Source organism: Python bivittatus, unplaced genomic scaffold (genome assembly GCF_059951505.1).
Source record: "Python bivittatus isolate LINGU-HERP-01145 unplaced genomic scaffold, Pbiv_v1 ctg000690_np1212, whole genome shotgun sequence".
NCBI lineage: Eukaryota > Metazoa > Chordata > Lepidosauria > Squamata > Pythonidae > Python > Python bivittatus.
This window is the reverse complement of record NW_028277096.1, coordinates 346184-364400: the sequence shown is the minus strand read 5'-3', so window position 1 is coordinate 364400 and position 18217 is coordinate 346184. Positions and strand designations below refer to the sequence as shown.

The window sequence follows — 18217 nt, the reverse complement described above, 5'->3', positions numbered from 1 at the left end:
TCAAATACTTAATTTAACAAATCTTCATGAACTCTTTTTAGCTTTCTATGAAACAGTTGGGTGCCACTGACTTAATTTGGTTGAAAATATTTTGATGACAATTTATTAAAATGTCCTTCTGTGCAATACTCAGTAATATGAACAAGGTTTCATTTTCATTTCCATTTGGATATACACAGTCTGTCCCAGTTTGTCTGCCACTCTGCTGTCACTTTTGACAACTCCATATCTTTTGCCACAGTCACATGGAACCCCTGTTTTTATATTTGTAGCTCCCCCACTGCTTTTTGAAAGCTCCATATAATACAATGAGACAATAAAGCGAAGGAATAGGATCACCTCTCTTAAAAATTGGAAACAAACAACATTTTGTCAAATTAAGGAAATTAAATTGTCAATGCTGAATTCTAAGGAAAATAAAAGTTGAAGATCCTGTTAAAAAGAGAGAAAGAAAAAAAGACATCTTCTCCCCTGGAATGAAGAAAGGACAAGTACCCATCAGGAAAAAAAAAAGTCCATAGTTTCCTGATATTATTTTATTATTTTATCAATATTTTTGATACTGATCTATGGACCAATGGGAGGCATCACATTTGCCTTGTCAACTAGATTTAAATTGGAACCTCATCTCCAACTCACTGAAAATGAGATACATAAAATAATTCAGTTTTGGTTTAGAAAGTAGAAATATTTCATAACACCATCATTTTTGCTTTATTAAAATACCAGGAATATTACTCTGTATTTAACAGGCTGAATTGTAAGTTGACCCAGTAAGTATATTTTATGAGAAATTTTGGAAATGCATAAATCAAATACGTATAGCATGTGAATGTAGTTTTACATATTTGTATGGAATTATTTAATTATTTTCCTGCTGTTCTTGAAATAAAAAATTATAACGAGGAGCTGAAATCTTACAAAAGACGATCCTAAGCATTATTTTGCTAGCATGTGAAATTAGGGATATTGCATGATATCCCTTTGCACACTCTGTTAAATCTCCTTTTTTTGGTATTGGAACCTCTTGCGATTGGTTGGCCACTATGTCTTTCTCTGGACAGTAGTCTGTTCAGGAGATGACCAGGGCTGAGTAACTGTGAGCCTGAGGCCTGTTGATTGCATTGTTTTGTAACTGTTTGGGGGAGACACCTTGGGAACTAGAGTTTCCCAAGGCAGAAATGCTGATTATGTCAACAACCAGCTGCAACCTAGTCCTCAGCCTGAGAAGTGCAAAACCAGATGTCCATTAAGTCATGGGAAAGTCAGGGAAAAGTAGCGCCAGATTTAAATTGCAGTGGGTATCAGAAAGGACCCCAATCAGTTGCTTCTTATCAGTTCATTCTAGTAATATATAGCCATGTAGCCATGCCATGTCCAGTGTCTGGGTACAGTCTGCCACGTTCAAGCCAGGGAGCCTGATACTGCCTTTTAGGATTAGAAGGATCTTGTCCAGAGAACAAGAAACCAGAAATAGTTCAATGGATTCAATTAGCCTATTTGGTCTTCTTGATGTGACAAGGATTTCCAGGTCAGAGCAGGTCAAAAAAGGTTCATATGTTGTGTTTATAGAAAACTAGGCTAATTTCATTTTTATGTATATAATGGATGGTAAAAAAACATTGACAGGTGATTCAGGTTATATTTCCTTTAGAAGCAAGTCAGTGAAATCTTGATGATATTTTGGATCATTTGTCTTTATTTACAAATATAAAGGTTGAATACTACGTTAAATATCCCAATACATTGTACAGTTCCCACGTCAGATTAATGAGGGGCGCTGGATTTTTATAGGATCAAAATGCTGTCTTGTAGTCTTTCTTAGAATCAAAAGTATGAAGTTAGAATAATCCCAAATTGTCAATTTTTTGTTTTGTTTCTAAGAGCAGCTGATTGGAAGACAAGCACTGCTGATCACCTGGTCACGAACAGATAGATAGATTATCCTGAGCAAGATTCACTAAAATAAGCTCCTGTTTATTTGCATCAGTGTTGTTCTACCATGCTCAGTAAAACACCTGTGTTAATGAATGGAGTGATGAAAGTCATTTGAGTTTTGTTTTATAGCCATTAAAGGTGCATGGAATATTTATTGAACTGAGTCAAAATGCCAATTTAATTCAGGCCCTGCCTTTTTTTTTTTTTTTTGAGGAGAATTATTTCTGCAAATTATGGCTACAAAAGACATTGTATACCTGCTATACATTCAAAGAGTCAAAACTATACATTCAAAGAATAAATGTACAGATTGCTTGACTTAAAGCTGCCCAAACTTTAAGTTAGGGAAATTTTTCTGCAACAGAGTTCAATTGAAAAGAGAGCTGTGTTCCACCATAAATATTTGCCTGGAAATGCAGTGTAACTTGTTTTAAAATGGACCTACTAAATTCTTTTTGTTTGTTTAACTTCAAATCTTGCACAATCTAGAGGGTTTAAGAGAACAAGTTTCTTGAACTATGTTCTCAGATTTTGTTAACATTTTTTAGAGAACATCCTCTTCAATGAAAATTATGTAACAAACTTGTGCTAAATTAGTAACTTGCCTTCACGATGATTTAGCAAAACCTTCTGCCAGTCAATTAATTTGCCAAAACTTCCTCACTGCTTTACAGTGTTCTTATAAAAATCTTCATAGTTGCTAACACAAATACAATTGGAGTAAAGTAGCTGATCATTAAAGGGAAAAACAATTCAGTATCACCTTGATAATAGCGTCAACATCTAGGCTACATTTTGTGCAATTGGGATGTTGGAGATCAGAGACTGAACCCCCTGTCTCTTCAAATTGTCAAAAGAAGTTACAGGGGAATACAAACTGCTTTGGGACAATGGTTTTGGATAGAGGGCAATGGAAAGAAGAGCAGCTAGCTCTCTTGTGAGAGCTGAGGATATGATATTGAAAAAATGACACAGAAGGAAGGACAAGGTAAAGTCTACAACCAACATACATAGGTATACAGAAAGGGCATAGTGAGAGGAAGCAATTAAAAAAAGTATTCTGTCTCCTTTCTGTTTTTACTTACATTAACTTACTAGCTCATGGGGCATTTCACCATAACTATTTCATATTCCAACAGCTTGCATGTGGGGGGGGGGGGGCTCTTACTTCCATTGCAACCTTTAAAAATTCCTCTAAAAGCCAAAAAGCCCCCCCCCCAAATCAGTTGGACTCATTCTGGTGACTTCATAGGATCACCAGATGGCCTTCACAATCCTCTGGAAGGCAGGCAGGCAGGCAGGCAGGCAGGCAGGCAGGCAGGCAGGCAGGCAGGCAGGCTGATTTGTGGCCCCAGATTCCTCAGACTGAATTATTCAGAGTTCTAAAACACAGAACAAGAAACCATATGATTAAATTACAAGGAGGTAGTTAGTTGGACATCAAGAAAAATGTCATAACATTAATAGCTGTTCAACAATGGAACAGACTGTCTCAGGATTTAGTGGAGTCTCCTTTACTGGAGGTGCTTAAACAAAGGCTGGATGTGGAAACACCTCTGATTGTATTACTTCTATCCAGCACATTGTAAGCAAAGCTCTAAAGTAAAAGTCCCAGGAACAGGAAGCAGGAAGCAAATTCAGAGAAGGATATAAAGAAAAATTTAAAAATAGTTTCAAGCAGTTCCAAGATGCTGATAACTAAGTTTTAATAATGCTGCTTGTAATTGCAAGATAAATAATAAAATCTCACCAATGATTTCCTGGACAGTTCGCCAGAAGAAAATGTATACAAATATCAAGGATTTGGGAGACCCTTCAAAAGCTTCTCCTGCCCCCGCCTTTTTAAATTTTTTAAAAATTGAAACTACATTATCACCTTCTGAGGGAGATGTGCAGCATACAAATTTAATAAATAAATAAATAAATCTTCTCTTATTTATTGTCTTCTTGATTTTTCAGATCCATAGTGATGCCATCCCACCCATTAAGGAGGAAATGGAAGCCAACTGTTGCCTCAGACTGCTTACCCAGCAGATGGTAATAATAATTTATTAAACTTGCATGCCCCCCAACTCCCAACAACTCTGGGCAGCACACAACTATCAAACAAATTACAATAAAACTGAGAAAAGATAAAAGATTAAAAAAATGTAATCACAACTGACCAGATGGAATAAAGCAAGGGGTTTCACTCTGCCTGGCCAAAAACCTGGGTGAAGACTGCACAACAGTTCTTTAATTAAGGCCTAATTAATGTGCAAAAATCCTAGAACTGGACCAGGAAGAGATGGTATGTATCAGCTAAACCAAGGCTTCAGAGCTGACCCTGCCATGCAAGAATGGTCTTCACTGAAGACTTCTTCAGGGTACAGTGTAAAGAATTAGTGTAGGGACAGGAGTATCTGAGGCGGGGGGGGGGGGGACACAAAGTCAAGTTGATAACTGTGCCATACAATCAAACCATCTTCTATAATGTATGAGGAGAGCTATGTTAGTCCATGGTAGCAGAATGGCAGCATGTTTTCTGACTAACAAATTTTACTGAAAGGCATCAGCTTTTGTAAGCTGGAGCTCATTACATTAGATGAGTGGAGTGGCTTGCCTGTTGGAGGATTTAAATTGAGATGAGGGGGAGGGAAAGGAGGGGGAGATAGATGGGTTAGGAGAACCATCTTCTCCTCCCTTCCTCCCACAGCCTCATCCTTATTTCAATCCCACATCAATCAAGCCACTCTATGCTTCCAATGAGGTAAGCTGCAGCTCACGAAAGCTGATGCTGTTTAACAGTTGTTAGTTGGAAAAGGTGCTACCAGACTCCTTTCCTTTTTTTATAAGGGTTGCATGTGCAATACATGATTTTAACTTATTTTTATTCCCTTTCCCTGGTGGACCTCTCTGTATGGGGATCCTTTTAATAATGCTTTTATCTGTAGATTAAGACTTAACTAGGAACATTTAAAAGTATGTATATGTGTATAGCTATATGTGTGTGTATGTCCCCATGTTTATACCCCCTGCCCCATGTTTAACTGAATTCATTAGGAGAATTCACACAACACTTTAAACTACCCAGTTTCCTGCCTCAGATCTTTGAGGGCCACATCTACACACATATCTGTGCATCCACATACACGGGCATAGATATGACTGGTCCTCCAATGAGAACATGAGCAGCAATGCTGGTTCAGGCCTAGGCCTCTCTTGTCACTATTCCACTGTTCCAGTTCATGAGGTGGTCTATTAGAAGCATCCAGGAAGCCCCTAAATAGGAGATCCATGCAGACTTCCTCTTATATTGTTGCTCCCAAGGAACTAGTATGTAGAGGCAGACTGTCCCCCTTTAAAGTGTTGTTGTTGTTGTTGTTGTTGTTGTTAATGACCTGTTTTCTAGTCTGATTTTAAAGTCATCTGAATTAGCAGCTAGCACATCTTGATTACATGTTGCATGGATAAATGTTTTCCCTTATCATTTTTAAATCTACTGGTCAGTTTTATTGGGTGGTCTGCAGTTCTAGTACAATGGGAGTTGGAGAAAAACTTCTCTCTGTTCACCTTTCTTTTATAAACCTCGGTTATATTTCCTCATAAAGGTATTTTAGCAAAGCTAAACAGTCTTGACCATTGCATACTGTCCTGAGACAGGTTTTTAAGCACCCTGATCATCACAGTTTCCCTTTTCTGCACTTTCTCCAATTCCATGATATCTCTCTTGAAATATGGTGACCAGAAGAGTGTACAGTACTCTTGATGTAGCTGCACCATAGATTTGTATAGGGGCATTATAATATTAACTGATTTATTGTTTATCCCTCTGCTAATGAATGACCCCTACTATGCAATTTGCCTTCATTACAGGCAATGCTGTATAGATGATTTCATGGAACTTTCTACAACGGCCCCAAAATCTTTCTTGGTTAGCTGCTGACAGTAGAGTCTCCATAAGTGAACCATGGATTCCAAGCTTCAATGAGCATTATTTTACACTTGCTGACATTGAATTGCATTTGTCATTTAGTGGCCCAGTCATCAACTCTTTGGAGCTCTTCAAAGTTTATGTCTTCATCACTTTAAATAATTTTGTACCAACTGCAGTTTTTCCATTTGATTGGATATGCCTGATTCTAAACTCTTTATGAACAAGTTCAATAGTACTGGCCCCAGAATAGATCCTTTCAAGACCCCAACTTTTTACCTCCTTCCATTGTGAAAATTGCCCATTTATTTTTATTTGTTGCTTAATGTTGTTCATCTAGACACCAATCTATTGGAGGACTGCCCCTGCAATCCCATGACTGCTCAGTTTACTCAAGAGTCTTTGATGAGAAATTTTGTCAAAAGCTTTTTGAAAGTCCAAGTATGCCAAGTCAACAGGGTCAACTCCATCCGTGTGTTTGTTGATGCCTTCAAAGAACTCAAGATTTGTGAGACAGGACTTATTCATACAGAAGCCACACTGACTCTCCCTCAGGAAGATCTGCCTCTCTACATGTTTCACAATTTTATTTTTGATTATGCTTTCTTCCAGTTCATGTGGAATAGATGTTAATGTAATTACCCTATGGTTTTCAGGATCCCCCCATCAGAGAAGGCATGACAGGCAAAAAGTCAGGCACAACCAATTCTTTCCCACTACTTTCTTATTTAAGAATGAAGCGGTTTTGATACCCTTTTATTAGAAGGACAGGGATGTTATGAGGATTTACCTTTCTTCCCAGTAAATAGCCAGCAGGAATATAGTGATTTTGACCATTATATTCAGCACATATTTATCAGACTTTGGTATGTCACTGAATTTAAAAATAAAATGACATTGGTTTGGGAGCCATGGCATGGTCTTCCAAGGACAACATGTGGTTTATAAGCCACAGGTTCTCCATCTGTGTCCTAAATGTATTAGGAGATCTGAATCTAAGAAGGGATTGGATTAAATGTCCTCTGAGGTCCTTTCCAAATCTATCAATCTAAAGGAATTTGTCCCACATGTAACTGCCTAGGCCAGTGTTTCTCAACCTTGGTGACTTTAAGACCGGCGGACTTCAACTCCCAAAGTTCCCCAGCCAGTCAGATCATGAAGATATGACCTGCTTGGACTTGGATACTATTTGAATAGCTATCAGGAAATCCCAGGGCTTTAGGGAAATTGATTTTTTAACATTCAGAAAAAAGCAATGGTCAACCACTTCCTTAATATTTCAAGAAAACCATGTGGACATGCCCATGAAGATACTAGGAACTGAGCACAGCTGTGAAGAGACTTTACCTTTACTCTCACCCATTTTTTCTTATCAGCTATGTACAAACAAGATTGCAAATGTAGGCTGGGAAAAATGGAAAAGAACAGAAGGGGGAAAAATCTTCAGTCTTTCTTTATGTGTCTATGTCTGCAGTGTTTTATTTTAAAAGGAGTAAGATGCCAAGATTTGGAGATATCAAGCTGAAGTCCCTCCCCATTCAATTCTAATATGTTGCCAATGAACAACCAGTGTTCTATGGAAGCCCTGTCAGTTCACTCAGTAGACACCATTTTCTAATACATTTTGTCTTAGGACTCTTTCACAGCTTTTTCAAAATGTACCTTGCAGGCCCTGAGCTGGAAGAAAACTATGCTGGCATAAAATTTGCTACCCCATTGCTGATCTCTATTGTGTTACAGGCACTTTGACAGCAAATGGAGGCATCCCTATTTACAGCATACAGGGCACATTCAGGAAAAGGAATTATGGATTATCCCAGATTTTTTCACACCAAATTTTTTCACCACCACCACCAAATGCCAATAGCCAGCAGGAAAACTTCTATTATCCTCAATGTAGTGTGGGGCTGAAGCTGAGGAGGAGGCAAGTTATGATGAATGCCCAGAACAGGTGGGTTTAGTCATCTATCCAAACTCATTCCAGGTTTCGTAAAAATGTTTTACATGAGTGGGTCCAAAACTTGCCCAACTAACAGTTGACAGCACCCTCTGTGGGGATGCAGTGTGGAGCAGAAGGGAGGTCTCCTTATGAGCTACCTAACTCTTCTGATCTTGCCTATCAGCTGTTAGGGTACTTTTGAACACTGAAGGAGCTCTAAACTGGTGTTCAAAAGTGGCCCATGTGACAGGTACCTGTGTAGGCAGAATGTATGGTGAATTGAGAAGGGGCCCCAACCTTTGCTAAGCAATGAAGCTGCATGTTCTCTAGGTAACCATGCTGGAGAACTAACCTGAAAAGGGAATGAGGAGGATGAACAGGACACATTTCTATCGAATATTCTCTCCCTCCTTCCCTCCCTCCCTCCCTCCCTCCCTCCCTCCCTCCCTCCCTCCCTCTCCACTTCACTTGGGATCCCATAATACTGCATCCTGCTTGATATTACCCAGTTGTCTGGCTCTAGCTATACTGCAGTTAGAGCCCACTATTGAGTCCTAGCCTGATCTAAAGGGGGTAGAAAGAGTAATTTTACTCTCATAAAACTACAAATTGTATAGTATATATTTATATAAATTTAAAGCATCTGAAAAGCCTAAAACATCCCACATTCAGTCACTAGCCTCTTCAATAAAAGGAATTGGGTAACCAATGGTGGAGAAAAATTCTCCCTGTTCAAGATACTGGAGACCCGTTGCCAGTCAGGATAAGCAGAAAAGACCTGGCTAGGTGGACCAGTAGGTCAAGAAATATAAGACAGCTTCCTATGTTTTGAAGACCGGATTAACATTCAGAAGAAAAAAATGCAAGTGGTTTCAAGTGGGCATTCATAGCTCTTTTTCAAGAGCCTTGGCAACATACATCAAATTCTCTGGTGTCTTGCCAGGAAGTAAATTAAATAAATAAGTACCACAGTCATTGCACAGTTTTCCAGAAACTGCAACAACCTCTGGAGCATTTTATTTCTACTGGCATTGAGACTGAAGACATATTCAACCATGAAGTCCTTGTACCTTGCTTCTGCTATTATATTTCTGATGTTCCACCTCCAAGCCAAATCATTTCCATCATTCCCTGAAGAACTGACAACTGAGAATGATGTGCGTGCTGCTTATGAGATAACGAGTAAGTTTTATTTGTTTATTTGTGTTTTCGCCTATTTGATTTTCTTCCTTTCCCTTATTTCCCTGCCTGATTTGGAATGGTAATAGATTTTATCAATAAGTTGAAAAAATTGTCAATAGCAAAGGTGTGAAATTCCCAGAATGGACAAATGGTGAAAAGACCACAACTCAATCTTCAAGGTGATGGCAATGAAATCATAGAATAGTAAGGCTTAAGTGGCCCTGTTAACATGGATTTGTCTTCAAATGGAGATCAACCAAGAGGTAAGTTACATGGATATATCCAAGCATTTTTCTTGACATCATACAGAAATGTTTTGCCATTGTCTTTTTCCAGGATATTTTTTCCAACTTCCGTGTTTAGCTTATAATTTTAGACTTCCCAAGTGGTTTTCCACCCAAGCCAATCTTTGCTACCACTAGTTGAGATTAGATTGTATAGCTACTTAGTAATATATTCTTTGCTACCAGTTAGGACTGATTCCCACCAATTTCTTAGTATTCTCAGGATACAAGTTACTGTACTTTAGCGTTGCTTAAAGCATTGCTTGAAGACAGCTGTTTTGAATGACAGGAGATGAATCAACTCATTAGACTCAGGCAACAAAGTGAGGTGGTTTGAAAATAACTAGTTTAATAATGAAGAAAAAAAGAATTATAGGCATAATGGAAAAGGAAGACTGAACATAGGGAGTCTAACCTATTATCTTAAATGTTTCTACACCAATACTGAAAGTATAGATAACAAGCAACAGGAACTTGATGTCATGAGTCCTAAGAGCAAATATGACATAACAGGGATTACAGAAATTTCAGGGGATGAGTCCGTCAGTGGAATATTGGCCTTAATTGAGACACCTTCTTTCAGAAGGACAGACAACACAAGGGAAGAGATGGTATGGCACTATAAATCAGGAATAAACTTCCTTGTACAGAAGTCCACTGGACTGATGGTAAAATGAGTGCTGAAAGCACCTGGGTTAATATAAAAGGGCAAGCTAAAAGAAGGAACATCTTGGTAGGAGTGTGATGGAATGGAATTATGAAGGCCAAACTCAGGGAGGGAAACATGCTCTTTCGTCTCCTGAGGAGCAAGGGAGAGAAAAGAGGATGAGGCTGGCACCTCCCTGAGGAATTCACGCTGTTGTGACTGGCTGACTTTGGGAACTGGGGTTTTAGTCTGGGATGATTCTTGCTAGAGGTTGTAGCTAATAAACATTGCTGAACTGAATCTACATGGTCTCCTGGAGTTCCTTGGGCTAGGCCTGACAAGGAGTCTGCTATAGACCACCAACCACCAACCCAGTTAGAAGATATAGATGAAGATTTATTAAAGCAGATAACTGACATCTAAAAAAAAAGTGGTTGTGGGTCAGTAGTTTAAATCTATCCAGCCATATGGTAGAAGACTAATTTTGGCAAATGCAAGATTCTTGTTGACATAATTTTCTGTTTCAAAAGGCTGAGGTGGATGCTAGGGGATCTGCTTACCTTCAGCTTAGGTTTAAGGGAGAAATTGATTGAAGATATTAAAGTGGTGGGAACTTTGGGCACTTGGGACTATGGATTGTTAGCATTCTTGATTTTAACAAAGGCTCAGTCAAAAACAGTTAAACATAAAACATGGATTAAAAAAATTTTTTTTTTAATAAACTAAAAAGAACAGTAAGGAATATGCCATGGGAAGGAAATCTTAGAGGGAAAGAAATTATAGCCAGTTGGGACTGTACGAAAAGGGAATTAAGGATAGCAGAATCTCAGACAATACCAATGAGGGAGAAATCTAGGATACATCTAAAGAAGCCAACAGGATTGAATAAGCAACTCACAAGAAGCTGAGACTAGAGAAGAATGCTCATTGGAAGTGGAAGGGAGGACTAATGACTGAGAGTTATTAGGTTAAGGATTAAAGGTTATTAGTTAAGAACTAATAGCTCCAGCTCAGAAATATAGGAATGGGGTCAGGTAGACCAAGGTGAAAATGAGCCAAGGCTAGCAAGACGGGCAAAATCCAACAAGAAGGGTTTCTTCAAATACGTCAATAACAAGAAGATAAAGGAGATGATGGGCATACTGCCTAATCTAAGTGGAGAAATAAACATATGAACAGGAGGAATCATAAGAATTCAGCTCCTATTTTGCTTCTGTCTTTTTACAGAAAGGAAATGATGGTTTGAGTAGATCCCATTGGGAAGATGGTCAGGAACTATTTTCCATTGTCGTTGAAACTAGGACTAGAAATTATAGGTATACATTTCAGGTAGCTAGATTTCATCTCAGTATAAGGAAAAAAGTCCTGATGGTAAGGTCTATATAGAGAGCCAGTTTGATGTAGTGGTTAAAGACACCAGGCTAGAAACCAGGACACTGTGTGAGAACCAATCCTGCCTTAGGCATGGAGCCAGCTAGATGACCTTGGGCCAGGCGCTCTCGCTTTCATCCCTAGGAAGAAGGTGGCAATGGCAAATCACTTCTAAAAATGTAGCCAAGAAAACTGTGTGGATTTGTCCAGGCAGTCACCGGGAGTCAGGACGGATTCAGAGGCATCAAGACAAACAAAGAAACAACAACAAGCTTGTAGAACAGTTTGCCTACAGAGGTTGTGGGCTGTTCATCTTTGGAGACTTTATAACGAGTGGTAGGGTAGATGCCTCTGAAGGATGGTTTAATTGGTTTCCCTGCACATTGCAGTAGTTTGGAGTTAGACGATCATTGTGGTCTCTTCCCATTCTTTAATTCTACAGTGCACTAAAATTCTGGAAAAAATGAGCTAAAAAGGAAAAATGCACAAAAATATACAATTCTTCCTCCCCATTGCAAAATAGTGTGGGAAATAAAAGCCAGAAGAACTGTAACTATTTTAAATAGGTATATGATAAACCAATTAAATTAAAGGACAGCCAATGTGGTATGGTGATTAAAGGATTGGACTAGTCGTCCCTTAGGCACAGAAACTGGTTGGATGACTTTGGGCCAGCCGCTCTATCTCAGCCCTAGACCGGGAAGTCAATGAACTAATCTGTAGCTGTGTGGACAACCACATTAAAACAATCTTATATTTACTTTTTGTTGTAATGGTACCATTGCCAGGAAAATCTGAATTTTGGAAAAACTCAGAGCTGCTTTGGAAATGTAACTGGGGAGTTGCTCATGTCTAACATATCACAGCATGTTTAGGCTACTTACATTTTTGATCTGTAAAAACATAGGAAGGAGCAATTACCTTCCAGAGGTTTGGAGCTTCCCATGTGCCCTAGTCATCATGGCAACGTCATGGGATTGTATAATTCATAATATGTGGAGGACACTGGGTTAATTATTTCAGATTTGATTATTTTGCAAGTAAATATTGATTGAATTAATTAATTCATTTCCCCCCAGTTTCATGTGGCTTTTGCAAATTCTAGCAACTCATTCTTGGAGTAACAACAAGGAAAGAGAAGATTCCCTAAATGATGCTGGTTTCAATTTTCTTTCAATTTTTTTCTGGCATGCAATAGGATAATAAATGCTGTTTTTTTTTTTTTTTTTAATGCAGGTAGTGGAAAGCCTGCACCAAAACTAACAGAAAACATTAGTTGTCTCGGCCCTTTGGGATTCTGCTTATTTCGAAAGTACAAGTGTGACTCAGGCTTCATGATCAAGCAAAAATTTAACAACTGTCCCAACAATCGGACCCTAAAGTGCTGTGTTCTGGAAAAATGGTCTGCAGTCATCAGGAGACACAATTTGGAGAAGTCCTTTCAATAAATCATTAGCTAATATTTAAAAATGCTGTTTTACTTTCTTATTAGCTAACAAATAATTTTTTAGGGAGTGGGGAGTACAAATGGGTAAACATAGACCTTCCCCCATTGCTGTCCTATGATATACACCACATTCTGTGCTGCTGTCAGTGAGAGACTGAGCTGAAGGGGAGAGAAGGAGGTGTGTCTCTAGCCACAAACACTCAGCAGCTGGGAGAGGTCATTGCTGGCTTATCAGATAAATAGATTCTTGGTTCTTCATGCAACCAACAATTCAACAGATGGGAAAAAGACATTCAAAGGCTTCAAAGAGACTCTGCCTTAATGAACTCACTAATAAGATTCATATGACTCTCACCTAGTTGAGCTTTCTTCAAACTGGGCTCTTCTGGCAGGCCCTGGATAGGGTGCAAGAGTTGCTGCTGGTAATCTATTTTGTTTGTTATAATTGTTGGCTATTCCACCCTTCCTCAACATGTGAACTGTTGTTTGCTTCTTATCCTTCTATCAATGCTATGGCTGTTTTAATCCTAATATGTAAAGCACCTAGAGTTGACCTTTGTGACTAAAGTGGCATACACACTGAAAAATAAAATAATAAAATAATAAAATAGGAGTGGTGGAGAATTCATGTCTCAGTTCTTAATGTTCTGTATTCCGGAATAATATGGTGTATTCTAAATCCTAATTCTTGGCATCAAAACTCATTAAAGAGAGTCTGAGTGAATCTTCCTTCCTTGTTTGTGTTGAGATGCTTGATACTATCAGGTATAAACCACACATTTCACCAAATCCCAGAATTGTGGCTCATGAGATGATGCTCTTTGCAAAGTGACCAGATCTGAAACAGGATCATCATGAAGCTTTGTGAATTATTTCATTTTGCAGTACAAGCCTGCACAACTCCTACCTGGTTTTTATGTTTCCATACAGTTTTTTTTTCACTGCAGAAATCCAAAAGGCATGGGGGAATGAAAGGTGGGTGAAGTGTTGAATGACTGAAAGGCCCACTTTGTAGTTAACATTTCATAAGAATCTCGCCAATCTCTTAGAGAAAGGGAGAACTTTGCCTACACCTGATGTAATTCCAGAAAATAACAGAAGTATTTCCTTACAAAACCAGAAAGCACAGGTAGTCCTTGACTTATGGCCATTCGTTTAGTAGCTGTTCGAAGTTACAATGGTGCTGAAAAACGTGACTTATGACCAGTCCTCACACTTATGACGGTTGCAGCATCCCTGCAGTCATGTGATCAAAATTTGGGTGCTTGGCAATTGGCATGTATTTATGACAGTTGCAGCATCCTGGGGTCACATGATAGCCATTTGTGAGCTCCCCAGATGGCTTCTGACAAGCAAAATCAATGGGGAATGGCATGATTCACTTAATGACCACTGCAAAACATGCCATGAAATTGGGTGCGGTCACATGATGCTTCACGTATTGACCACCCCACTTAATGACAAATTTTCTGGTCCCTATAGGGGTCACAAATCAAGGACTATCTTTAAATGCATATAGTTCATGTCCCCTCTTACCACCTCCTTTGTAGATTAAAAAGTCCCAAATGTTGCAACCTTTCTTTATCTACTCTAGCCCCTTGACCATCTTAGTTGTCTTCCTCTGAACCTTCTGCAGTTCTGATTGATGGACCTAAAAAGGGTATAGTGGAGCTACAGAAGGTTCAGAGGAGGGCAATTGGAACAATATTTCAGGTAAGTTGCACCATTGATTTATATAAGGGCTTTATGATATTAGCATCTCCATGAGGGAGCTGAGGGTTGTGCCTGCTGGTCTGCTACATAGTCCATCTGTAAGTTTTGGTTGCCATTTGGAACAAGAGGGCTGCTGAGGCCTTGGATCAGATCATGCCTATGTGACCTCTCCTTTCGTGGATCCCACCACAATCAATGGATTTATAGAAGAATTGAGGAAGATGGAGCGAGAAAAGAGATGGCTAGAGCATCACTGGTGCTCAGTGAGGGACGAATTCAACCAAACACAGGCTAGAGCTGCTATTAAGGCCTGCCTTGTAGTGGTAAAGGCAGCAAAGTGACAATACTTCTCTGCCCTTATCACATCCACAGATAGCCATCCTGTGGCCTTGTTTCAGGTGACATGTGCCATCTTGGGTAGAGGGGGCTTGGAGACCCCCCCTGCAGGGCCATGTAGAAGAATTTGCTCAACATCTGTCAGACAAATTCATTCTCAGCTGGGTGCTGGCCTTGTTGCTGGTCCCAGGGAGATGCCCTGGGTAGAGTCTTGCCCTGTTATTTGGAAGCAGTTTGAACCTGTTTGGCCTGAGGTTCTTATGACTGTGAGCTTGGCCACCTATTCTTTAGATCCAAGCCCCTCTTGGCTAAACAAAAGCTGCCTGGAGGGTATCATGTGAGTGGGTTCTAGCAGTGATGAATTCCTCCTTGGGTGAGGGGGGCTGTTCCTCTGCCTCTTAAGGAGGTGCTGGTTCCCCCCTCCTCAGGAAACCATTGCTGGACCCCACCATACTGGGAAATTTTCATCCGGTATTTAATCTCCCCTTTTTGGTGAAGGTGGTTGAGAAGGTGGTCATGCAGCAGCTTCAGAGGACCCTGGATGAAGTGGATTATCTGACTTCTTTCAATCAGGATTCAGGCCAGAGTATTGGACAGAAATGTCACTGGTCACACTTTTTGATCATCTCTGGTGAGAGCAGGATGGGGGATGTGCCCCCATCCTTGCTCTGCTTGACCTCTTTTAATAATAGCAATATCAATGTTTTTAATTGTAGATTTTTTAAAAAAATGTTTTTTTTATGGTTTTTATTGTATGCCACCCAGAGTCACAATTTGTGTGGGATATAACTATGATAAAGAAATGGATAAATAAATTTTCAATAGCATTTCTTATTATCTCTAACATGCTGTTGGCCTTTTTTACAGTGGATGCCCACTGTGTTGAATTTATGCGCCAAATGAGGATAAAGTAACATTCTACAAAGGACTTATGGATAAATAAATGGACTTACCATAATGGGAGATTGGTATGGAGTAATTTGCCCACAAAAAGACAGAACCTCTGAGAAAGATTAAAACAACACAAGGTAAACTACCAGAAAGGGTTGGTTTTTTTTTTTTTGTGATGGACAATTTAGAGTTGTAGATGCACGGAGGTACAAAAACGGTGATGCTAAGGAATACGCTTATTTTTCTGAAAGATCTTTTTCAAGATCTGGTATGTTTTGGATATCTAAGAATTTGGCTACTAGTGTTCAAAATGTGGAGATACTACCAAAGACTTTTTCAGATCACAACCCAGTGACTTCAGCATTTAAAAGGAAAACAAATTCCTTCAGATGGAGGTCAAATGAAACGTTGTTGAAGGAAACAGTAATGGAAGGTTGTAAGGGAAGTTTGTGAAGCTATAAAAAAGGCCCAAATAGGGAAAGCACCTGGACCAGATGGCTCACCAGCCTCTTCTTATAAATACTTTGAAGATGTACTATTGCAACCTTTGCAAAAAATTATGAACTCTATCTTACAGACTGGAAAGGTACCAGATAGTTGGATAGAGGCTAACATAGCATTAATACCTGAAGAAAGCCAATATTTGACTTCACTAAAAAAAGTTACCACCTGATGTCATTACTGAATAATGATTATAAGTTGTTTATGATGATCTTAGTTGAGAGGATGAAGACAGTTTTACAGGACTTTATTCATGAAGATCAGTGTGGGTTCTCACCTAAAAGACAGTTGAGAGATAATATCAGAAATGTATTGGACATTTTGGAATACTGAGAACAATATAATGAAAAGCAAGTAGCTTTGATTTTTCTTGATGCAAAAAAGGCACAATTTGGGTCAAGGGACAATTTGAACTGGACTTTTTATTTAAAAATTTGGAGGATATGGACTTTGGTGAGAATTTTATTACATGGATAAAATTGATTTATACTTTGCAAAAGGCACAAATAATTGTGAATGGAGTTAACAAAACTTTGTGAGATACAGAAAGGGACAAGACAAGGATGCCCCTTGTCACCATTGCTATTTATTTTAGCTCTGAAGTATTGAATAGAGACATAAGATGAGATAAGAGAATTGCTAGAGTGAGGATTGAAAGAGAAACATATAAATTATGGGCATTTGCTGGTGACTTGGTGATAATTTTGGAAGATCCTCTGGAAGGAATAGAAATGTTAATGGAAAAATTAAAGGATTTGGGGGTATTAGCTTGTTTTAAAATTTACAGACAAAAGACAAAGATGTTACAAAATGATGTATTATTGATACATGCCTCCAGAAAAAATGTCTAGAATTATATCTAGACAATCTGGAATTTCAGTTTCTTTGTAGTCACTGTCTCTGTACAGGAAACACAGAGATCATCTGTTAATTTGTAGATAGCTTATTTATAATCAAACCATGAGGCTTTATTTATTGTTTATTCAATTTATATGGCCACCATCTCAAATTCATGACTCTGAGTGGCTAACAACAGTTAAAGCACTATGAAATATACTAGAGAACCCGTGACCCACTGGAGTCAGAGATATTTCCTTACCTAAACAGAGAAACAGAATGACCAAGGGCAAAAAAGCCGTGGGAATGTGAGCAACTTGAGACTTGCTGCCAGGTTTCTCACTGACTTTGCTTGTGGGAAGCTGGCAGGAAACGGCAGAAATCCTTCCTTCCTTCCTTCCTTCCTTCCTTCCTTCCTTCCTTCCTTCCTTCCTTCCTTCCTTCCTTCCTTCCTTCCTTCCTTCCTTCCTTCCTTCCTTCCTTCCTTCCTTCCTTCCTCCCTCCCTCCCTTTTCACATATAATATAGCCTTGCACCATCTGCCCTCCCCTCATGACTCTCAGGAGAGCCCCTGTGAAGCCTCCTCCTCCTCCTCAACTGACCTGCCGTACTGCCTGCCACTTTGCTGGGCGGATTCCGGCATGTCCTCAAGGGTTGCCTCACTTGAGGGAGGAAGAGGGCTCACCTGTCAAACGCTGGTGTCCCCAGCCAGCCCTACCTCGCCAGCAGACATCCAAGTTACTCCCTCATCCATCCCTCAACGGCCACCGCTATTAAGAGATTTCAAATTTAGGCCTTGGTTCCAAAGCAGCCAATTGCCGGTTGCCCATCAGGCCTTGCCACCAGTTGTTTGGGCACAGAGGACAGAGGGAGGCAGGAAAGAGATCAGGGATATGCCCATGACAATCACATGACCCGGGCTGATCACGGCAGTGCAGCAGCACAGCAGTGCTGAAGCAGTCACATATTTCCCAAATTTCAATCTCATAGGAGTAATGGGTCCTGGATTTTGGAAGTTGGAAGATCAAAAATGGGAGAGAAATTTGTTTAAATTGGAATGTAAATGAATCTCATTTTGCACTTTTGAACAAATCCATGAAAGGAAACTCAGTTATTTTATGACATTTGCCATACTCTGAATGTTGCAATAGTTGGACAATTTAAAAAATGTATACTATGGAAAATGATGCACAAAGGCATATATCAATGAAAATAATGTA

The 18217-nt window shown here is 39.3% G+C and overlaps 1 protein-coding gene across 1 annotated transcript; it reads left to right on the top strand.

The window, feature by feature from the left end:
- The first annotated feature begins 3747 nt into the window (after window positions 1-3747).
- On the top strand, window positions 3748-13392 carry LOC148214352 (uncharacterized). Its single transcript, XM_088152290.1, has 3 exons — window positions 3748-3975; window positions 6192-8972; window positions 12510-13392. Exons 2-3 carry the CDS (start codon window positions 8846-8848, stop codon window positions 12719-12721), a joined length of 339 nt encoding a protein of 112 aa, XP_088008416.1. The 5' UTR covers window positions 3748-3975; window positions 6192-8845; the 3' UTR covers window positions 12722-13392.
- Window positions 13393-18217: the final 4825 nt, after the last annotated feature.